Here is a 24,569-nt window from a genome sequence, read left to right as displayed (position 1 = left end):
GCCAAAGGCCTTATACAGTCGGACAGTGATTTTGATTCTCTCTTCTATACCTCTATAACTAGGTAAGTGATAAGAATACACCTAAATTAGAGTATAGGCCTTTACAGACAGGCCTGAATATCTATATCCTAACACACTGATGTATTAATTGTTTGTCTTAATGCTTAAATTAAAACTATATTAATGTTTAATTTGAATATATGAGTAGTAGTGAATATGTTTTCAGGGTGTGGTGGTGTTGTTTTGCTAGGGCATCGTGTCACTATGTTTGCTGTTTGAGACCCTCCTTCAAACCCATCTCCCTCAGCTCTTCTATCATCTTCGAGAAATTGGGGCGCAACCGTAAGTACTTGTTCCCTGTTTCACCACTTATTCATGACAATAACTGTAACTCACATTGTTCTAGAAATGATGTTCTGTGATATTGTAACTTATGGGGAGATTTTTAGCAGCCCAAAGGTCAGTTAAGTGTCCAACATACATTGAAAGTCAATTGGAGTGGGTTGCCTAACTTCCATGTGTCCTTCTGAAAGTCGTCCCCTACAGGTCATAAAATGGGCTTGCATCTTTTAAAATTCCAACATGAAGCACTGTACTTCCCTCTTTGGCAATTGAAGGGTGAGCATATTTGGTTTGTTTTGGCATACCTTAAACAAACAGTGGTTTGTCTAAGGTATGCCCAAACAATAAAACCCCTGAGAATAAAAACTCATAGGAATTCCAGTATCGCAGCCAAAAGGAACTTCACAAGAATTTCCCTGGCCTACAGGCTCGATAGTATATCAGGAAAATCCTTAAGATCTTTTCTGCCTTGTATATAAATGCCAAATTCTCAATGTGTGGTTTTAGCCAGAGGCCAGATTCTACAATTAAGATTGGATATTAAACAGACTTCTGCTTTCCTTTATATTACATTTTTGACTGAATTACTGAAAAATTAACTCTTAGGAACCAACTCACTGAAATAAGGATATGATTTCCAAACAGATCTCAATAATTCATGCCAGATCTGCTAGGACTATCTCAGTTCATTTCTTGGGGAACCGATGGTTGGATTACAGTGTGATAGAGAGAATATTAAAAGAACAACAGTGAACTATCCTAATGCAAAGGAAAGATGGGAAGAATAATCAGAGGCCTATATGGCTCCATCAAGGAGCACTTTTATGACCTGAAAATCAAAAAAGGAGTTATGCAAAAAAAATGGAAATATGGACTAATTGCTAAGGTTGACTACAAAAGAATAGCACACGCATGTAGGGACAAAATCAGAAAGGCTAAGTCACAAAATGAGTAACACTTAACAAGGACCATAAAAGGAAATAAGAAGAGGTTCTATAAATACATCAGGAGCAAAAGGAAAATGTAGGATGAAGGAAAATGTAGGTTCTCTATTTAGCATGGAAGGAGAGCTAATACCAGACAACATCAAGAAGATTGAGGAGTTTTGCTTCAGCCTTCACTAAAAAGGTTAATGGTGACCAGATAGTCAATATAATAAATATGAACAACAAGGGGGAAGGAACACAAACCAAAATAGGGAAAAAACAGATTAAAGAGTATTTATATAAATTAGATGTATTCAAGTTGGCGGGGCCTGCTGAACTTCATCTAAAGGAGCTAGCTGAGCAATCTCAGAACTGTTAGCAATTACCTTTGAGAACTTGTAGAGGATGGATGAAGTCCCAGAGGACTGGAGAAGGGCAAACACAAAGTACAAAAAGTACTTGTCTTTCAAAGGGGAAAGAAAGAGGACTCCAGGAAATTGTAGATCAGTCAGTCGAACTTCAATACCTTATAGTTTGTTCCCAGCCTGGAACAAATTATTAATCAATCAATTTGTAAGCAACTAGAGGATAATAGACTTATAAGGAATAGCCATTATGAATTTGTCAAGAACAAATCATGGAAAACCAACCTAATTTCCTTCTTTGACAGCCTAGTGAATAGAGGGGAAGTTGTAGACGTGATGTATCTCCATATTGGCAATGTTTTTCACAGTCCCACACAGCATTCTCATAAACTAGGGAAGTGTGGTCTAGATGAAATTATTAGAAGATGGATGCATCTGGTTGGAAGATGAAGATGGATGCAACTGGTTGGAAGACCGTACTCCAAGATTAGTTATCAGTGGCTTGATGTCAAACTGGGAAGACGCATCCGGGGTGGGGGGGGGCATGCAGGGGCCTGTCCTAGGTCCAATACTATTCAATATTTTCATTAATGAGTGGAGAGTATGCTTATAAAATTTGCAGATGACACCAAATTGGGAGGGGTTGCTAGCACATTGGAAGACAGGATTCAAATTCAAAATGATCTTGACATATTGGAGAATTGGTCTGAAATCAACAAGATGGAATTCAATAAAGACAAATACAAAATAGGGTTAGGGTTAATAGTACACTTAGGAAGAAAAAATCAAATGCACAACTACAAAATGGGGAATAACTGGGTAGGTAGTAGTACTGCTGAAAAGGATCTAAGGTTACAGTGGATCACAAATTAAGTATGAGTCGTGTGACTAAAAAGGCTAATATCACTCTGGGATATAGTAAGAGGCGTGTGATACGTAAGAAGTGGGAGGTAATTGTCCCGTTCTACTCTGCACCGGTGAGGCCTGTAGCTGGAGTACTGTGTCCAATCCTGGGTGCCACTCTTTAAGAAAGATCTGGACAAATTGGAGCGAGTACAGAGGAGAGCAATTAAAAATATTAAATGTTTTAGAAAAACCTGACCTATGATGAAAGGTTTTTTCAAAAAGCCGTGTTTACTCTTGAGAAAAGAAGACTGGCAGGGACCAGTTAAGTCTTTAAATATGTTAAGGGCTGTTATAAAGAAGACAGTGATCAGGTGGGACAAGAAGTAAATGGGCTTAATCTGCAGCAAGGGAGATTTAGGTTAGATATTATGAAAAACTTCTGTAAGGGTAGTTAAGCTCTATAAGAGACTTCCAAGGGGGGTTGCAGAATCCCCATCATTGGGGGTTTTTAGAACAGCTAGAACAAACACCTGTCAGGGACGGTCCAAGTGTACTTAGTCCTGCCTCAGTACAGAGGGCCCCAACCTGGTTCTCCCGTAGATGATACTGTAATATAAATAGTAATAGCTTTTCCCCAGATGTTTAAGAAGGGAATGTCTAGAATCATAGAAGATTAGAGTTGGAAGAGACCTCAGGAGTTCATCTAGTCCAGCCCCTTGCTCGAAGCAGGACCAGCCCCAACTAAATCATCCCATCCAGGGCTTTGTCAAGCCAGGCTTTAAAAACCTCTATGGATGGAGATTCCACCACCTCCCTAGATAACCCTTCCAGTGCTTCACCACCCTCCTCGTAAAATAGTTTTTCCTAATATCAAATCTAGACCTCCCCCACTGCAACTTGAGACCATTGCTCCTTGCTCTGTCATCTGCCACCATCTGCCATCTCCTTGCTCTGTCATCTGAGAACAGCCTAGATCCATCCTCTTTGGAACCCCGCTTCAGGTAGTTGAAGGCTGCTATCAAATCCCCCCTCACTCTTCTCTTCTGCAGACTAAATAAGCCCAGTTCCCTCAGCCTCTCCTCGTAAGTCATGTGCTCCAGCACCCTAATAATTTTTGTTGCCCTCTGCGCTAGACTCTCTCCAATTTGTTCACATTCTTTCTGTAGTGGCGGGCCCCAAAATGGATACAGTACTCCAGATGTGGCCTCACCAGTGCCAAATAGAGGGGAATAATAACTTTCTTCGATCTGCTAGCAATGCTCCCACTAATGCAACCCAATATGCCATTAGCCTTCTTGGCAACAAAGACACACTGTTGACTCATATCCAGCTTCTTGTCCATTGTAATCCCCAGGTCCTTTTCTGCAGAACTGCCGCTTAGATAGTCGGTCCCCAGCCTGTAGCAGTGCATGGGATTCTTCCATTCTAAGTGCAGGACTCTGCACTTGTCCTTCTTGAACCTCATCAGATTTCTTTTGGTCCAATGCTCCAATTTGTCTAAGTCACTCTGGACCCTATCCCTACCCTCCAGCATATCTACCTCTTCCCCCAGTTTAGTGTCCCCTGCGAACTTGCCGAGGGTGCAGTCCTGCTCATCATCCAGATCATTAATGAAGATATTGAACAAAAACGGCCCCAGGACCGACCCCAGGGCACTCTGCTTGATACTGGCTGCAAACTAGACATCGAACCATTGATCACTACCTGTTGAGTCCGACAATCTAGCTAGCTTTCTATTCACCTTTCATCCAATCAATAGTTTTTTAACTTGCTGGCAAGAATACTGTTGAAGACCATTACAAAAGCTTTGCTAAAGTCAAGGAATATCATGTCCACCACTTTCCCCATATCCACAGAGCCTGTTATCTCATCGTAGAAGGCAATTATTTTGGTCATGCATGACTTGCCCTTGTTGAATCCATGTTGACTGTTTCTGATCACCTTCCTCCCCTCCAAGTACTTCAAAACGGATTCCTTGAGGACCTGCTCCGTGATTTTTCAGGGGACTCAGGTGAGGCTGACCGGTCTGTAGTTCCCTGGATTTGCCTTCTTCCCTTTTTAAAAGATGGGCACTATATTTGCCTTTTTCCAATCGTCCGGGACCTCCCTCGATCTCAACGAGTTTTCAAAGATAATGGCCAATGGCTCTGCAATCACATTAGCCAACGCCCTCAGCGTGCATTGTATCTGGCCCCATGGACTTGTGCATGTCCAGCTTTTCTAAATAGTCCTTAACCTGTGTTCTTTTTGTTTTTTTTTAAAAACAACTGAGGGCTGCTCACCAGTGCAGCAGCCCTGACCACCTTCTTGTTGCTAACATACCTGTAGAAACCCTTCGTTGTTCCCTTTCACATCCCTTGCTAGCTGCAACTCCAGTTGTGCCTTGGCCTTCCTGATTTCTCTCCTGTATGCCTGAGCAATATTTTTATATTCCTCCCTGGTCATTTGTCCACTTCGTGTAAGCTTCTTTTTTGTGTTTAAGATCAGCAAGGATTTCACTGTTAAGCCAAGCTGGTCGCCTGCCATATTTTGCTATTCTTTCTGCACATTGGGATGGTTTGTTCCTGCGCCCTAAATAAGGCTTCTTTAAAATACAGCCAGCCCTCCTGGGCTCCTTTTCCTCTTGTATTAGCCTCCCAGGGGAATCATAGAGTATCAGGGTTGGAAGGGACCTCAGAAGGTCATCTAGTCCAACTCCCTGCTCAAAGCAGGACCAATCCCCAGTTTTTGGCCCAGATCCCTAAATGGCCCCCTCAAGGATTGAACTCACAGCCCTGGGTTTAGCAGGCCAATGCTCAAACCACTGAGCTATCCCTCCCTGATCCTGATCCTGCCCATCAGTTCCCTGAGGGAGTCAAAGTCTGCTTTTCTGAAGTCCAGGGTCCGTATTCTGTGGCTCTCCTTTCTTCCTTTCGTCAGGATCCTGAACTTGACCATCTTCACGGTCACTGCTGCCCAGGTTGCTTCCCACTTCTACTTCCCCTACCAATTTTCTCCTGTTTGTGAGCAGCAGGTCAAGAAGAGCATGCCCCCTAGTTGGTTCCTCCTTTAATTGCACCAGGAGGGGTGTCTTTGGTTTTAGGGCTTTGGGTGGAGCTGACTTAGAACCCTGTCAATTGGTTTCGTGGGTTAGGAAATTTTTTTATTAATAGAATTGATTTGCAGCCCAGTCGTAGAAGATACTGAACATTTCTCTACCAGTCTTGATTACGGTTTCAGGACACAACTGCTGCATAAATATTAATAATCATAATAATAAATAATAATAAACAAAGACTTGCAGGTCATGGAATTCTTTTTGAAATGGTATATCTGTAATTTGTGAGAGAAATATAATACTTTCTTGTTTTCCAATTGTTTACAGACTACGAATATCGTTTAAATGGATGGTACGAGCATTCTCTGGTTACTTAGCTACAGACCAACTTCTGCTTTTGTGGGACAGAATCCTAGGATACAATTCTCTAGAAATTCTCGCTGGTAATGAAAATTTTATTTGTGGATAATTTTAAAGATAATACATGACAAATTAACATTGATGTTACCAAGAGAGGAAAATTCAATTCTTTTTATGACTGCTGAAAACAGATTTGCTGAAAGTCAATATATATTAAATAGGTAAAGTGGTAATTCACAGATTTCCCAGTTCTTACAGGAATTGTCAGTGAGTTAAACTGGTTTTATTGTGACTACTACTCCATTATTATTAGTAGTAGTATTTTCCTTTGATAGCATTGATAAAGTGCTAGCTGCTTTGTGAACATAAAAGAAGGCCTGTATGTTCCCTGCCCCAAAGATAGTGTAGTGCATTAGTCTAGTTTACATTAGTTTGTCACTGCTATACGAAAGACGTAGTTCTCCCTGCCCCCCACCCAGGGAAAGATGACTCCTTTACTATCAGTAGGAGTCCTGAAAATCCTCCTTATTTTCTACTACTGTATACCCCTGCTCTTTATTTACTTTTTTAGTAACATCATTAATTAAATTAATTAATTATAAATTTTGTAAATTTTATTATATTGACAACAAGCATGCAAAACATTTCACAAGTAATTTAAAGTGGAATTAGAAGCTTGCTTTTTTAATTGAAAATATCACACATCTGATTATTACAGAGGCACAGTGTGAGGCAAGAAGCTAGTCTGATACAGAAGCTCAATAAAACGAAAAGCTCTTGCCCTAAGAATAGAAGATTAGTCTTTCAGTTAGATTTGCATCTGTATAACGTATACAGAGAAAGGATATCTCCCTTTATGAGAGAAACTAATTTTAAAGTCCAAAAGCAACATAAATTAATAAATGAGCCCTCTGTTCACATTATGCATTGAACTTTTGCTCTTTAAATAAATGTTTATCCTCTGCCTAGAAAAGAACCAATTTAAAATGTTATTTTTAATCATGTCTTTCACACAGTTAAAACCCAGTCAGGTTAAACACATTATTACTCAACTTTTTCCAAAAAGCACAGTAACATACTTATTCATTTTTATGAAAGAGTAGCCACCTGGCAAGAACTAAAGCACTGAAATCCACTACTTACTATCCTTCAAAACCAGAATGATTGATAAAAAGAGAGAGAGTGCTAATAATTTTAGATCAAGATTAATTCTTACAATTAATTAATAGGTCAGCAGTTTAAATATTGTGCATTCTTTTTCAGTCCTGGCAGCTGCTGTGTTTGCTTTCCGAGCAGTGAACCTGATGGAGGTGACATCACTGGCTGCAGCTGAAGTAAGGATAAGTTTAAATTAGAGTAGATTGAAATAGTTCTTTATGCATTGCCAATCAGAGCAATTTAAGCTTTAGATATACATGGCTTGCAATACAAAGTTCTCTGCTTAAATTCTTACTTTAGGTAAAAACTCAGAGGAAGTTACAAGAATATAGTGCATGAAATTCCTTTTTTGGCACATTACAAAAGCATATAAAATGTTATATTTGTTATAAACAACACAGTCTCACTGAATTCTTTGTGTATCTGAGATGAGTTTTTTTCACTATTTTAATATATGGTCTAAATTTATACTACTGTACTAATACGATTAAAGAATATTATACTTAAAAATTGGGGAGGTTTGTACAGTCATTTTTATTAATAATTATAAAGATAATTGCTTCTGTGCCTTTTGATATTACATAAATTTTAAAAGGTTGCTTTTATCAAATAAATGAATTTGAAATTTCATTTTCACAAATGTCGTCATGTTATGTATGTGAAAACTGGCCAGAGTGAAGGTGGTTATTGTTACTAATTAGTATTTTTGTTAATTCTCCCCTCCGCTCCCCCTCAAAAGCTGATAAAATTTCATTATATATTATGGAATGTTGGTGATAACTAGTTATATTTTTAAAAAAATATATATTTCCATCAGATGATCACTCACTTTCAGTCATCATTAAAGTCACAGACTTATCTTACAAGTGCTACCCAAGACGCAGGATAAAGATTCATAATATACAATTATTTTTAGAAGCAAGTTGAAATGTTAAACCTCTTGTGAATGGTGTCATGTGTTTATATTTGAAGTAAGCCTAAAGGGTAAAATAAAGTGACTTTACTTGCTTTCTATACATATTGGTGCACTTTTTTTTTTTTTTTTTGGGCACATTGAAATTTTAGATTGAAAAATCTGGGGAAAAAGGAATCTTTACAGACTGATATGAAATAGCAAAGTTTAGAAGGTAATTACTGTCAATATCATATTCTGCAGTCAAGTTTGCTGCAACTTTTTCTGATTTCTTAGGTACTGCTTCAGAGAAATTTGATTAAATTTTCAAGTTTAGCAAATCCTTTTTATTCTTTTTCCCAGGCTGTACTTGCTGACCTTTCAACCCTGAAGGTTATGCCTCTTCTTCAGATCTTCCTGTTTGCCACTGTCACTTGATCTGTTTCAAGGTATCTGACACCACACATCCAGTCTTTCATTAGAAACTAATAATGAACTATGCAATGTCTGCATAAAACCAAAATTAAACTGTATGTATATGTCACTTACAGATCATGTTCTCTTTACAGTTAAGTGTAAGTTTTTCTACATATAAAATAATAACTTTACACACTAACCTGTGCATTTGCATGCTGCTGTATTTCAACATAACAGCAAATAATATAACTGATGAGATATGAGAATGATTACTTATGCATATAAATAACACAAATCAATGTATAAAATGCATGTAAAATGCAATAAAACAAAGGTAATGTAGTTAAATTCTTGATCTAATATGAGTGCCGTGACAGATCCACTAATATCAGATTGGAGAAAACTGACTTTCATCTGATTATAACTTATTCAAGCCCCCCACTACAAGAATGTCAACTCAAGAGTACAGTAACACTTGAAAACATGCTTTAACTTTTGGGAACTTTTATCTCATTTCCTAGGAGAAATCAGAGAAATGCTTCTGTTCCATTTCTGTTTTCCAGGAGCTCTTTTCATGTTCTTCCCCATTTAACTTCTTTCTTTTTAATCTATTGATCCCCCACAGCCTTTCTAAGATGTCTATCACTAAGTATCAAAGGATGAGAGTCTCAAAAGTGCCTGAGAGTCTTGCCTTGCAAAAAGTGCTGGATATAACTTCCTCTAGAACTTGTCAAAGCCTAGCTTTAAGAGACTGTGCTCATCGCAACTGTCCATGTGGAGCTGGCTAACTGTGGGAAATTTGTTAGTTTCTAAGGTGCCACAAGTTCTCCTGTTCCCTTTTGGGGAAAAAAGGGACATTGCACCTTTAAGGGATCTCTTATAATGGGTGAGGTGGAGGGGGGAAGCTTACAGGGATGGACAGGAAAAGGGCAGGGAGCAGGGCCAGGTTTGGAGAAGGTCGCTACACTGCCCTTTCTGCTGACAGGAAGAGCGGCAGTGGGGAGAGGGATATCTATTCCCTATACAGCCATGGCTGACAGCCACCCACCCATGAACTCGGCAAACCTCTTGACTTGCTGTGGGCATTACAGAAGTTGCCCTTTTCCTTGGGGGACCGGGAAGGAATTTTTTCCCTCTCCATTAGATTGGCTAAAGTGAGGTGGTGGTGGTGGTGGGGGTTGCCTTCCCACAACTGGTCTGGTACCCAGTTGGGTGAAGCTGCAGGGTTAGGTTATAATGTCATAACTTAGTACGTAAAACTAATTACAGCTGTGCTGTGCAGGTACTCATTATGGAACAGATACCGTTATCAAATAAAGTGGTGGAAAAAGATTGGAAGGAAAGCATCCTGTAAAGGGGGTTTGGGGAATCCTATGTCTTCCACAGTGGGGAACTGACCCTCCTCCTTTTCCTAGCCCCTTTAAGGAAGCCAAGGAAGGGTGCTTGGGGCTCCTACGTCTGGAACAGTGAGGAGCCAACTCCCCCTCTTTTACAGCAGGGGTTCTCAAACTGGGGGTTGGGACCCCTCAGGGGGTCATGAGGTTATTACATGGAGGATCACAAGATGTCAGCCTCCACCCCAAACCTCGCTTTGCCTCAAGCATTTATAATAGTGTTAAATATATTTAAAAAGTGTTTTTAATTTATATGGGGGGAGGTCGCACTTAGAGTCTTGCTATGTGAAAGGGGTCACCAGTACAAAAGTTTGAGAACCACTGTTTTATAGCCTCCTCCCCCAACTTTCACTTCATATAAGGGGAGGGCAGAGGGGTTCCAGCAATGGGATGGTTGGGACAAGGTTGGAGGTTATATGGAAATAATTAAGGAAATCATGACCTGGACTATACAATTCGGTGCCGGGTACTGCCAGATATATTAAGTGAATAAAGTTGCAGCCTGATGAAACAACATCCATTGCCTTCTGTTTTTCTTCCAGCATGGATGCATAATGAAGGTGGCAGTTCTTTCTTATCCCCTATCCCACACACCTTTTTCGAGAGGGGTGTGTGTGTGTGTGTGTGTGTGTGTGTGGCCTCTGCTAGTCCAAGAGCTCAGGCTGCAACTCAGGATCATGCTCATATCCCTGCATGATTGTGTATTGCACTGTCACTAGATCACCAGGTGACCCATCTTCTATTGATTATAATTTCTTTTTATGATATTTCTGGGGATTCTGAAATTGTAAACTGAGAACCATTAGGATTAATTTATTACTTTATTTTAATACCTAGAAAAGGATTATAGTCAAAACTGAGTGAAGTGTATAACATTGCATAACCCATGCATTCACCATATCACTTTGTTTTGGACCAGTTTCTACCTTCAAATACAGTATGTATGTGTGCGGAACTTGGACCTCTGTATTTTAAGAGAGATCCAGCTTCCATTTACAGTAGACTGTTATCTACTTGATTCATATACAGCATTAACAATGCAAATATTAGTTTTTTTTAATAGACCCAAAAAACCATACCTATACCTGGCATATAAATTGGGCATGCTGAATGTATGACAGTAAGGCTATGTCTACACAGCAATGTAAGCCTGAGCATCCCCACACCCCAATTGTGTTAATTAAGGGCTCAAACCTAGTGTCCCAGGACTTTGCAGGGCTGGAGGGTCTGAGCCCATGTTAAGCTGAGATCTTGTGACCGAGCCCTATTGCTTTCCTATATGTACACAGCCTTGGTCTGACCCGGATACTGGAAGTCCTCTGGATGTATCCCAGAGTTCCTTGGGGCAACTTCCTTAGTCCTCTCTCTACTGATAGTCTGCAGTGTAGTCTGTTGCTAATGGAAGCTAATGGAACCTCCCTTTGTCAGTTTGAGTACATTGACACTTCTTGTATGATTGACTGCATGGCCATAATCTCAAAACAAACATCTAACAAAAGAGTTAATTACAAACCTATTTCAAAGTAGTAGTATGACAGAAGACTAGCATCTGGCAGCTGACTATATTTTTCAATGGACAGGAGTAAACACAATTTGTGCAAGACAAAGAGTGTGGCTAATTTTTATGCTTTGCATCTTTTTTAACAAATAAGATGGATCTCTTTTATATACCTGCTTATTAGGACATACATTTGATATTGGCAAGCAAGGGCTCAATTTAAGCTCTGGGGTTTACTAATGACTCTATAGTTAGTTTTTATTCAGCAGTTTTGGTGGTTCATAGAAAGAAATATTTTGTACTTATGTGGCACTTTTCATCTGAAAATCGGAAACTGGGATTAGTTGTAGTTCCCAAGACCCCTTACTAATGTTAAATCAGTACTAATGAACTGTAGATAGCATTGGTATTTAATTGTTTTCTGTCTGTACAGAATTGTGTCGTAACTTTTTTGTAACTAGTGACATGATATTTTTCCTCTTTTCACTTTCTTTAAATGCTGCTAGGTTACAAAAAAAAAAAAAAAAAATGTTGCTTTGAAGGCCGATTCTGGTTCCTTGATGTGAAGGTTGGACTGTGGAAAATCGGCATTGTTACAGCTTACCAAGGAAGTTACAGTTATTATCTGTATTCATGTTACTAGTGAAAAATTTGTTTTCACCAACTTGACAGACATATAATTAGATATTTAATTTTAGTTCACTGATTTTTAGTTTAGACTGATACCAACACCCACTCCCCCAACACACACTTTCCAAATTCAGGCCAGGGGACCCCACCTTGTCCCTTTACTCTTCAATACATAGAATGAAAGAATTGTTGGACTGGAAGGGACCTCGAGAAGTCATCTAGTTGAGTCCACTGCACTCATTGCAGGGCTAAGTATTATCTAGCCACGTGTTCTCACAACAAAATTTTTGGTGGCCTTGGAGTACGGCTACCAACTCTTGCTGGTGATCGCTATAATAATTTTTCCGAAAATACTTAATTAACTTTAGGAAAAACATATAAATATGAGCATATACACATCCAAATCATAGTAATTTATTTATGTAAGGGTTTTTTTGCAGACTGAATAATAAAAATAAGGTACAGTTGTCTCTATTCTTTACTAGACCTAAACAGAATAGAAACACAGATAAGGTACATGGTATGTTCTTGTCTTATTGTTGTTTGTTTTGCTTTTTTGGCTGCATTTTTTGTTTTAGACTTGCTAACTACTATCTCTGCGTCTGTGAAAAATGATTTTTGTACGTTTGTTAATATCACTTTTCACAGAAGACTTCTTCGCTAGCTGGGAGGCAGTGAAAAGTGATATTAACAAACATATAAATATCACTTTTCACAGCAGACTTACTCAGCCCTGGCAAGTTGGGGGATAAATTAAACCTTAGGTAGGGAGGTAGTGTAGGTGATGGGGTGAAGGGGTCAGGGGATGGAGTCTGCCCGGTCCTGCAGCTGGGGTGCCAGAGCCTGTGACCGGAGCCCACACTCGCGCAGTTAGAACGTGCCCGGAGCCTGCTGCACACCACCCCAGGGCAGAAGCCAGAAGCTCGAGGCCCATTTTCCCCAGGAAGGTGGGGAACTCACATCAGCTGTCTGCTCCTCTGTCATTGTGTCTCCAGAGGGGAGCAGGGCCAAACCCATCCTGGTGGTCCCAGGGGAGGGGCCACTGGTTTCCCCCACCCCTCCAATCACTGCCCAGAAGGCTGTAGCCGCAAGAAAAGCCCCTGATGGCCGCATTTGAGAGAAACACTGATCTAGACCATCCCTGACAGGTGTTCATCTAACCTGCTCTTAAATCTCCAATGATGGAGATTCCACAGTCTCCCTAGCTAATTTATTCCAGTGCTTAACCACCCTGACAGAAAGTTTTTCCTAATGTCCAACCTAAACTGCCTTTGCTGCAATTTAAGTCCTTTGCTTCTTGTCCTTTCCTCCAAGATTAAGAAGAACAATTTTTCTCTCTCCTTCTTGTAAAAACCTTTTGTGTACTTGAAAACTGCTATCATGTCCCCTCTCTCTTGTCTTCTCCAGACTAAACAAACCCAATTTTTTCAGTCTTCCCTCATAGGTCATGTTTTCTAAACCTTTAATCAATTACTATATGGAAACTGATTCTCAAGTAGTAGTAACAATTTGAAAAGTGCCCTAACCCTGTGGAACACCTTTTCCTATTTAGCAACATGGACAGGGACTACTGGCTGCTAGATTGTCTAAATGAAGAACAGTACCCATTACTGGCCTTACAGTGCTGCTTTTTCCTGTTATTGTGCCTTGTACCTCAATGAACATGTAAAACAGCCATGTGTTTAGTCAGGTCATATTTTAAAAGCTTTAAACTGAAAATCTTGCTCTCCAACATGAAAGACATGATGCTGTTTTGGTCTGCATTTGTATGTGTTTTGAACATCAAGCTTTTTACCAGATAAAGCTTTTCCTCCATAAGCTGCAGGTCCCTAGCCATTTGGGTGTCCTATGCAGCCCCCCATGGGGGGGCTGTGTGGGGCCCCAAGCCTCTTTCCCCCCTCCCCCTGGGTCTGGGAGGCAGGAGCTGTGGGGTGGCACTTTTGGGGGCCCCACAGACCCAGAATGGCCCAGGGGATTAGTGGGGGGCTGGGAGCAGCCCGCTCCACTTCCCTTGCCCCAGCCTTGTCGCTTGGGGGAAGGGATTTCCCCCCACCACACACACACACACACACACACACACACACACACACACACACACACACACACACACACACACACACACACACACACACACACACACCCCCCCCCCCCCCCCCCCCCCCCCCCCCCAGCGGGAAGTGGAGCAGCCCGGCCTTAGCCAGCTCTATTCTGCCAGTTCCCAGGCGCGGTGCTCCACTTCCCGCCACCAGTGAGTGTGGGGTGGCTGGGGGGGAAACTTCCCCAACCCCCACCCGAGCCCCACAGCTGGGGCCACGTCATTCCACTTCCTGCCGCTGGTGAGTGCGGGGGGCGTCCTTTCCCCAACCTCCCCGCACTCACCAGTGGCGGGAAGTGGAGCGCCACGGCTGGGAGCTGGTGGAGTAGAGCTGGCTGGGGCCGGGCTGCTCCGCTTCTGCCGCTGCTGGTGAGTGCGGGGTCACTGGGGGAAGAGGTGGAATGGGGGTGGGCCGGGGGCAGAGCAGGGGGAAAGGGTAAGAGGCAGGGTGGAGGGAATTATCCGGGGCCCCACACCCCGCTGGGGATAGCCCTGCCCCTTGCAGTGGGCGCAGCCCATGGGGCGTGCGACCGAGGGATAGGGCTGGTCACTGGGGCTCAGGCTGCCACGTATGCAGCACGCAGCTGCTTAGGGCACCATGAAATTTGGGGCAGTTTGGTGCCCCAAATTTCATGGTGCCCTGTGCAGCTGCATATGCCTAAGGATGGCCCTGATAAGCTGTGAAGAAAATCAGTATCTTCGTAATGGTAAAGGTCAAAAATTGCAAGGAAAAGAAATAACCTTTTCAATCTCCTAAGAGAACAGTACTGAGTAAAAGAAAAATTGAACTGTGAGAAAGGCCAGGGTGCTGAAACGGTTAAACACATGCAGATGGAAGCCATGATTTCTTCCCCTTTCTTTGTATATTCAGCACTATTATGTAGTTTTGTTCGATCCATTTTGATTTCCTAAATCCTGTCTTTGCAAACCATAGCTTAAAGAAAGTATAAACCCTCTCCCCACAGGACTTTTTAGGAAAACCACCTCCTTCTCAAAGGGATGCCATCTGTAATATGTTATGAAGGAAACAGAAGGTAAAACAAAGTTAAAAGACTCTGCCTAATAAATCCTGGAAGAAGATGCAAGGGTTCATATCAATCTATCACGGTATTAGATGGCAATTTCGACACCCTATTAGGACAAGTAATTAGTATGGGAGAGCCGATTTTAAGCAAGAAATAAACTATACAGGCAGGAATGTGAAAACATAGGAGGCAAAGGATGAAGTATATTAGGCTTATACTGTGTTGCAAATCAGGTTAATAAAGGTTAACAGAGGATCAAAGTCCACTGAAGAACAAAAGGTTGCTGGGGTTTTCCCCAAGACAATAGAGGCTGATGATCTGGATCATTTTCTTGCAGTTGGGTCTCACAAGTTCTGCATGTAAGGACCAAAGTAGTTCTGATATTCAGAAAGGGTATGCTGAGTACCTAGCCGATTCCTATCAGAAAATAAGCATGAGACAGGATGAGCGATCTGCAAGTATGATCTGGACTAGAATGTGGATGTCAATATTCCAAGCTAGATGTTTGCCTATCTGCTGACCTGCCAGGTGAACAAAAATATTTGCTTGTGTACACTGAACACATTTGATTTAGAAACACTGAGTCACAATAAAGATAGAATCTCACAATGCCAATTTTTTAGAGTCACTCCGCTGGGTTGAACTGAACTTTAATACAGGTAACTACAATACTACCCTAACAATATAATAGTCATTAATCTATTGAACATAACATAAGAACAGCCATATTGGGTCAGACCAAAGGTCCATCTAGTCCAGTAGCCTGTCTTCCGACAGTGGCCAATGCCAGGTGCCCCAGCGGGAATGAACAGAGCAGGTAATCAAGTGATCCATCCTGTCGCCCTTTCCCAGCTTCTGGCAGACAGAGGCTAGGGACTCCATCCCTGTCCATTGTGGCTATTAGCCATTTATGGATGTATCCTCCATGAATTTATCCAGTTCTTTTTTGAACCCTGTTATAGTCTTATGTTCTACTGTTAATAAGGGCATTATTTTACTAGGCTTTTGCTGAAGGGATGGCTTCAGGGATAAGAAGTTTGGATGAGGGAATTTACAATTTTCTTGGGTGATTTCTATGAGATGGGGTGGGGTTGGTTTAGAAGTTGTCATATTTTGAACTTTTATCCTTAGTTTTGTATAAGGAAGTATTTGTACAAGGTTCTAGAGCATAAAAATAAAGAGATGTAGAGAAAGTGAGAAATAATGTGTTATGTTAACTGAAAGAAGACGAGTGGAGGCATTTAGGTACATAATTAAATTAGAATCTTTCTTGTATGATATGTACAATAGAGTTCCATAAAGTGAGTAGAGGTTTAAATATTTAGATGATTTAAGTCCAAGCTGTTCTCTGTAGCGTACTCCTCAAATGGCAGTCAGATTTGTTCAGACCCTTCCCCCTCTGAAATGATAAGCTGCTTTTTAAGGAGGAAGAGCATATTTGAGGTTAGTGATCTATCTGTCTCTTCAGAGATGATTTTTCCTTCCAAATAATGTGGGTTGTTGCCTACTAATAAGCAGTTTATATAAACATCTCTTTATATTTTCCTAGTTTCTACATTTATCAGAAGCAAACAAAATTTGAGACACAGAGATAATTCTATTGGTTATTCTATTTGTTGTGTTCCCAACCAGTATTTTTGTACATTGGGACAGTTCTAAACATGTTCATAATAATCTCAGTCCTGTCTTTTTATTATTGACAAAGTAAATAATAGTCTTTCCTAAATAAAACTATTCTTTGCACAATAAGATACGTACAATGCAGAAAACGTTATAGTATAAATCAGGGGTCTCCAAACTTTTTGAATCGCGCACCCGCAGGGCCAGCTCTGGGGAAGCAAAAAAAAAAAAGAAAAGAAGAAGAGCTGTAGCAGGCGTGCTACCGAAGACGGAGCGGGGAGAGCTGAGCTGTCGCCGGCGTGCCACTGAAGAATAAAAGGTCCAGGAGCGCTGCCGGCACGGTGGCGGCAGCGCTCCTCCTGCCACGCACCCCACTTTGGAGACCACTGGTATAAATAACCCTTAATAGACAGGAACTGATTTTTTTTTTATTCACACCTCAAAACAATTCTGTGCAGACTATTCTAAATGGTAAGTCTTTCTCATTTTTGGTTTTGTTTTATCTTCTGAGAGATTCACATTAAGTTCTAAAATTACATAAAGCTTGGAGAAAATCTTTTCTAAACCAAAATTATTGAAGCAAGTTTCTCATAGTCTTAAAAGTTGTCTTATTAACTTCTTTCAGACTGAATTTTTGATCTACTTTTAGAAAAATATCTTTAATTTGAAAACACGATGGTAAGATTTTTTTTTTCTGTTATGAAGTGCACTTTTTTTAAAGAAAGAGCTTTCTGTATTTCTCTTCCCTGATTTGAGTCTACACACTCAAACAAAGAAATGTTGCTGATAAATTACACTAAATTCACATGAAAAGCTATCTCAACAATAGATGGAAGTCTGCTTTGTAGCTTATGGAGAATTGTGTTGTGTGTGTTCAAATGAGATCTTTACATTCTCCCTTCTGCAAGTTATTTTGGCAGTAGCCATGGGCCTCTGAGGTCAGGCTGTCATTGTGATGTCACAAAGATCTTGCCTTCACTAGGAAAAAAGATGTGCTCTTAACTCATGTTGGCAACACATGGTAACTAACTTGAGCTAAAATTCTAGTGAAAACAAGGCAGTTGGTAGTTTTAACTCAAGTTAGCAGGTTCAGGTAAATCCTTGGGCCCCCCATAGTCAAGGACCTCGCTGGACTGGTCCAACCTCTTCAGAGACCCAGTACCTTTGTTAAATTTCTGAGTTAGCTGGCTTTATTGTTAGCCATTTTAGCTTATTTTCTTTATAAAAGTATTTCTTTTATTAGTTCACTCACCTCACAGATCCTGTGATGGAACTGAAGGGGAAGAGGCCAGGATTTTAGAGGGTGCCTCTTGTCCTGTGTATTCCCCACTTCAGACCTCCCACACAAGGTATCTAACTTGCTTGTGGGAGGACACTCTCTTTCCTGTCACGTGAGCTGCAGCACACAATAATAAAGGGGCAGGCAATTACTTCACAATTGCTGTCTAAACTGGACAGATTATGTACTGAAGAGACCTACAAATTAGTATCTGTTCCTCTCCCATTAGAGATTAGTTAACATGCAGCAGCTCCTTCGGCATATTCCCATTGTAGGAATTGGCAGAGCTGCTATGTGAAGCTCTAGCTACACGTTTGCTAAACGTTATGCACTAGACTTAGCCTCCTGGTATGATGTTCAGTTTGGCAGAGTGGTGCTTTGGTAGAAAGTGTTTCATTAGAACTCCATGTCCTATCTTCCCCAGATGACAGTCCTGCTTATCAAACTATCCCATGAGTGGAAATGTGCAGCGGCCACTCCCTTTCCCTTGGAATCCTATTTACAATTTCAGACCTGAGGATGCAGTTGGAGAGGACTGAGGAAGCTGATGGAGGTGCCTGACTCTCCACCTTATAGCTTGAGCCTTGCAGAGATGCAAAATTTGTATCTGCATCCAATCTGTGATCTGCAAACATGGATGCAAATATCCGTGGATATAAAGCAGATATCCTCAGAATGTGCGGGAACAATGAAGGGAAGTGAGATGGGACACGAGCACTTTAAACAACACTGCTATGAAACGTTCCACCCTCAGAGCTGCACTGCTGGCATATCCCCTTGAGTGTGAGTGCAGAGAATCCATCACAAAGAATGCTGGTTGCAGGTGGGTAACTGTCATTTAGTGAAACTGAAGCCTCTTTCCTTTTGGGTGCCTTAGGCTCTGGTTAAAATCTTGGCAGATGCCAAATGAATGAGTTCAGAAGTGACTTTTCAGTCAATTGTAACTTTCATTATAATTTTTTCCCACACCCAACTAAAAAGCCTGCTCTGAAATCAGGGCTAATTGCATGCAATAGAGGGAGGCTGTGGTGAAGCTGAGAAACTGCCCACAAGCATTGAAGAGATTAAAGAGAGTGTATGGGCCCAGCTTGCTCTGCCCTGTTATATCTGCAGCCAGTGTCAGGCCTGCAAGGGAGAGAGATGGAGGCAGTCTAGCTCAGTCTGGGGCTAGAGGCAGGAACTAGCTGCTGTCCTGCCTGAGGGAAGGATCTCTAGCCTGCCAGCCGAGGCAGCCACCTGGAACCAAGTGCCATCTTCCTGGACAAAGGAAATGGAGAAATATATCTGAAAGCACCTGGCCTGAGGTGAATGTGGGTGACAAAAGCATGGAGACCTTGTGGGGTTCTGTCCCCGTCAAACTTGTGGCTGCCCTGCCTGGAAGAACCTGGGACTGCAGCCGGATGTCACCAGAGGGCACTACTAGAGGAAAACCACCACAGGAACTTGGACTATAGGAGCCATACCCCAAACTGAGGGGCAACAGTCAGAAATAGACCAGGGTTGTGAACATAGACTCCCTACTCAGGGGTTGGCTTACTCGGGGCCCTGGGCTGGGATGTGGTGGAGTGGGAGGGACAGATTCCCCCTACCCCCTTGCCTTAAAGACTGAGGCACCTCGACCACAGAAGCAGGGGGCAGGAAGCCAAGTACTACAACCACTATGCAGACTGGCCCTCCAAGCACCCTATTACAGAGGCCTTTTATGTCAGACTTTTTTTATTTATTGCTAACTATAAAAAATCTTAAGATGTGGCTATCTGGTGTCGTGTCCGTCCCCTGTATCCTCTCCCCCCCCCTCCCCCCATTAAAGCTGGCAGGATAGAAAGGGAGGGCCAGACCTAAGGGTCTAGTTCCTCTCCACTCTAGGTAAGGGAAAATGAAAGTGCCACTCCTGCCATGAGATTCATGACGGAGGGTGGGGAAGATCAGCACACAAACTGCTTGTTTTCAGTGGCAGTTAAATCATCTGTGCTCCCTTCTCCTGCATGTGTTGTTTTCAGGAAGTGTGTGTTCCCACCACTGTTTAATTGTCTGAAGAGAGAGGCTGCAAAGCATCTGGTAGGTCATTTTAACATATAAATGTGTTCATATAAAATTGCTGTTCAATGAAGGCACAAAATAATCACAGAAGTGATAGCAACTGAGTTTATTTGAACTAAAAATCCTGTTGATTAGGAGAATTGAGGCCTTCTGCTGGGGATACAACATTGTCATACTATTTACAAGGCTCTAGTGTGGCATTCAATAAAGTGTCCGTATATGGACAATTTCTCCTTTTGGCATCTCCTTTACAGCGGCAGTATGGCAGTGAGCTTTGGAGCAGCAGCACTGATTAGGGATTTAGCATGACATGGTTGGTTCTTTTTCCTGATCCTGAAAAATATTCTGATTAGACCTGAGAGGGGCCCAGATGTCATTGCTATCTCCATGGTTGCTCCATTGGAAACTTCTAAGGTACCTACCATCAGCTAATCCCTTGTGCGTTATTTTCCACCACCACCTTTGTCTTTCCTCTCTGTCTTTGCCAAACAAGAGTCCACGTAGCCAGCCAGGACAAATCTAACATTGCAACACTTTGCTGTAAACTAAAAATAAATTAAAATAAAATTTCATGCTAAATATGCTGCTTAACTGTTTGATTCTTATAAAAGCTTGACGGGACCTCGAGTGGCTAATACGGTGGTGTGTCCACCAAGAGGAAGATCAGAGCAATTCAATTAAATATTGCTCACAGCCAAGAGAAGTAAATCTTGGGGTCCACAAATGGCTAATTGACTCATTTATGTGTTGTGCCAGGGGTCTTCCAGCAACTGAACAGAAGACATAAAGCTGCATTTTCCTTTCTCTGTTTTTCCTCTTCCAGCGTGTGTCTTAAGAAGAAACAAACTTAGACTTTTTCAGCAAAACTGGAGAGCTAACATCTACCACCTAAAATTGGCTCTTTGTCCACAAAAGAACCTTTAACACCATCTGAAAAACTACCAATCAAGTGCAACTACAAGCTCTATGCAAATAAGAGGCTATAAGAGAAATAGTTACAATGAACATTTACTTATGTTTTAAGTTAGTTTTTTTTCTTTTGCTTCACTATTTACATGTATTTAATAAATATTAAAAAAAACTTCTTTGATACCCAATGCACAACACAATCCTGAACACAAATTACTGTTAATATTGTGGCAGTAAAAAAATAATTAAAAAAACCCAGATGACGTTTATACTGTAGTAAAATGGTGAGTGCCCAGGGCTTCCTGGAGTTTTGGTAGGGTCCAATTTTGAAAATTTCCTCCCAATTCTGTTTTAGTTTGTGTAACCAGTTTCTGCCTAACAGATTTTGCCTTTGTCCTTGGATCACTGGGACTAGTAACTTTTTTCTTTTGGCACAGAATCTACCACGTGGATGGGTTCTGTGGCGTAGACACACGGGATCACTCCTGCATTTGCTAGTGGACTCAGTCACTGTTGATACATAGATTCATTGATCACAGTAGCTAAAGCCCCTGTATTACATGTGTACTGACTGATTGTTTAACTCTACTGTTACTTCATAAGGTCCCACTTTCTTCTCTTCTTGACAGTATCTAGCCCATATCCCTTCCTTTGTGTCTTCTTCCCCCCTCAAGGTAAAATGTCCTCTGCTTTCTTCCTTTTCCTCTGGCCTTTTGGAGTCTACCTTCCTGGCTTGATTGATAGTCACCTTTGCATTTTCTGGCTACGTGTCCAATCTTGAGGCTTTTTGTGACATTGGTCTTTACAGACGATGTAAAATGAGCTCCACAGCAGAAACACCTTCAGGAGCCTGCATCCCTTTCAGCTGGTTTTGCATTTTGTTTATTGAGTCAGTCTGATCGCACCTGTATTCTAAGTGAAAATCTTGTAAGCTTTTCACCACTGCTTCCATTGCTGTTGCTAATTCTATTGCTTTGGGCCAGGTTAAGTTTCCTTTTGCCAGCAATCATCTTTGAATTCTCTCATTATTAACATCACAAACCAGTCCATCCCACAGCATATCCATTGGGACATTTAACTGAATAGTGCTCATTTGAAATCTTTTTAGCTCTGCCACATGTACAGCTACAGTTTCACTTTGCCTCCTCATTCTACTGTAAAATGTTCTACAGTAATGTTTGGTTTTGGCGTGTAGTGCTCTGGTAAAACCTTCTTCATGTCTTCTAAACTTGTATCTCTGGGTTACTGAGACTGTAACTAACTCCTTGACAGAAAGTAAATTTTATTGCCACAGAACTGTTTGTCCTTATTTGCAAGAAAATTGTGGCCCAGTCTTTGTAAGTATTTCTTTATTAAACTCCTTAGTTTTCCCATAAATTACATTCTTATGTTGTTTTCAGTTTTGAAAAGGACTGCTGTTCAATGCAACAAAAATAAGCCTACTTGCAGAGTGAGAACCTGCTGCTTTATTCAACTGCATCACAGAGTGGCAGGGAAAAAATCCCACTGGATAAAACAGGAGGTTAAGAAGGGATGAAGCCAGGCTCCATCCATCCGGGTAACCTAGTTAACCCTATCATGACTGCTTTACGGACTATACTTTCCTAACAATTTTATACAGTTCTCACAGCACCCCATCCCTAGTCTGGATCTCAAGGTAGAGAGCTGCTGGTTTCTCTGGGGTTCATAATGCTCCTGGTTGAAGGGGCTTTTAAGTCATTGTAACAGCTGTCTCCTATTACCAGATCTCCATTGCTGATGTGACGGGATATCTAGGTTCCCTCTTGGACATAATTAATAGGTGTAGGACTTACTTTGGTCAAAAGAGAGGGGGATCCTAAATCTACTGCCACCTCATTTTTTCCCCTTCAGTTAGATTCAGATAAGGTTCCTAGCCCTTGATTTTTTGCAGCGGTAATGGTCAGGAAATCAGCAATACTTTAAATATTTAACGTAATTCTCTCCTACCATCCTCTCTCTCTTGCTTGCTCTCTTCAGTAACTCAATAGCAGCTAAAGGAATTTTTCTAAAATTTCCCCCAAAAAATAATCTCTGGGATGAGACTGATGTTGAAACTTTTCATGCTCAGTGAGGACTTTTTCAGAAAATTATGGGCATGTGAAATCAAGGTGCTATGAAGGTCCTGACAAGGACTATATATTTTGTATACATTACACGTGCATGTGCAAATACTACCTTCTGCTCCAGGTGTCAATTTCATTGTCAGACCTGTTCAAATGTATATGATTTATATTTCTCTTCAGTAGGTCACAATCTTTGCAGCACCAAGTGCTACACTGGCAATTTATCAAGAGTCCAGTGGGCACAGCCGATTTGCATTTTCATTTACATTACTTTACGTGAATTTGCTGTCAATCTGTATTCTCTTAGTGCTGCAATAAAACATGCTATAGTGAATAAAAATTGGTTTTACTAAACGTATAGCTGTGTCTTGTCTCACTATTTTCATTTAATTATTTACTTTTCTCTCTTTCATCTGCCTCTTTTCTCTTTTTTGTCCTTTTTGTTCCTTCTCACTCTTGCCTACCTGAAGGTTGTTTCTTCTTCCTTTGTTTCCTCATTTGTTTCACTGCCTTACTTTTCTATTTTCTGCATTTTAAATTCTGCCACTGACTGTCGTTAATTTATTCTTTTTCTTTACAACTATTTTATTGAGCAAGGCCTCCTAACTCCACCACTCTAGTGGGCAGGCAAGTATCATTCTTCCCCATTTTACAGATGGCCACTTCTCGCAGAACAGGTCTCAACTATGGCAGTTGCAAGTCTCATCCACTTCCAATCCACATGTCATCCAACTTTACTTTGAAATATTGCTGTGTCTTTTTGGAGCAGCACAGAAAGGCAAACCAGCTTCAAAGCATCTCTTAAGAGAATCATTCAGTTATCCTTGAAGCATCCACTGAGAAAGAGTTGAGATACGAACATAAGAATGGCCATACTGAGTCAGATCAATGGTCCATCTAGCCTAGTATCCTGTCTTCCCCTAGTGGCCAATGTGTGCTTCAGAGAGAATGAACAGAACGGGCAATCATCAAGTGATCCATCCCCTGTCTACCACTCCCAGTTTCTGGCAATCAGAAGGCCCACCCAAGCATAGGATTGCATCCGTGACCATATTGGCTAATAGCCATTGATGGACCTATCCTCCATGAACTTACCTGGTTCTTTTTTGAGCCCCATTACAGTTTTGGCCTTCACAACATTCCCTGCCATGGGGAAGGGGGAGGAGTATCTCTTGTCCCCTATCGATAAAAGGCCAGCAGCCTAGGGGACAGGTTGCCTCATGAGCAGGGTAGCCTCTATAGGAGGATTTGCAAAATGACTTTGAGTGGATGACTGAGTCTCAGCTGACATAGCTTTCAGCAGAAGTATTCTAAGTGGTATAATTCAGTAATCCAATAATTAAAACAAATCAAAAAAGGTCGGTATATTATTTCCCCCCATCCTAATTTGGCATATTGGTACTGGTGGTTAGACGCTATTAGTATAGATTACTGGAGCTACCTGCTGCAGACAGGAATTGCCCCTCCCGCTTCCTGTATCTGTGTATGGGTTTCCATAAGAGTAGTTCCAGAAATCCCTATGCCCTAGTTGTTAGTTGTTTGTTCTCTGTCACAGATGTTTGATGTTAACCACATATGATTGGATGTTGATTCAAATAAAGCCACTCTCCTGGCATAATTGCATCAGCAGCAGAGACTTCTTGTGGCAGCAG

The 24,569-nt window shown here is 41.3% G+C and overlaps 1 protein-coding gene and 1 long non-coding RNA gene across 7 annotated transcripts in view; both read left to right on the top strand.

The window, feature by feature from the left end:
• Positions 1-16,818, top strand: part of TBC1D19 (TBC1 domain family member 19) — a 111,706-nt gene extending 94,888 nt beyond the window's left edge. The window contains exons 18-23 of one of the 5 annotated variants that reach the window (XM_077815776.1): positions 251-342; positions 5,844-5,959; positions 7,140-7,210; positions 8,290-8,375; positions 8,478-8,501; positions 16,807-16,818. In XM_077815776.1, coding sequence (XP_077671902.1) covers positions 251-342; positions 5,844-5,959; positions 7,140-7,210; positions 8,290-8,364 — 354 coding nt within the window. In that variant the 3' untranslated portion in view covers positions 8,365-8,375; positions 8,478-8,501; positions 16,807-16,818. Of the gene's footprint in view, positions 1-250; positions 343-4,335; positions 4,469-5,843; positions 5,960-7,139; positions 7,211-8,099; positions 8,162-8,289; positions 8,692-16,806 lie in introns of those variants that run through there. The other 4 variants (XM_077815775.1, XM_077815777.1, XM_077815774.1 and 1 more) reach the window with 4 other exon arrangements.
• Positions 16,819-17,310: 492 nt separating this feature from the next.
• On the top strand, positions 17,311-23,275 carry LOC144264229 (uncharacterized). Of its 2 annotated transcripts, none has more exons than XR_013345998.1 (3): positions 17,311-18,707; positions 19,885-19,942; positions 20,748-23,275. It is a non-coding gene; the product is annotated as an uncharacterized LOC144264229 (long non-coding RNA). The 2 variants fall into 2 exon arrangements; XR_013345997.1 differs by having other exon boundaries at positions 20,681-23,275.
• Positions 23,276-24,569: the final 1,294 nt, after the last annotated feature.

Source organism: Eretmochelys imbricata, chromosome 4, assembly GCF_965152235.1.
Source record: "Eretmochelys imbricata isolate rEreImb1 chromosome 4, rEreImb1.hap1, whole genome shotgun sequence".
Taxonomy (NCBI): Eukaryota; Metazoa; Chordata; order Testudines; family Cheloniidae; genus Eretmochelys; species Eretmochelys imbricata.
This window is presented reverse-complemented; position numbering and strand designations above follow the sequence as displayed.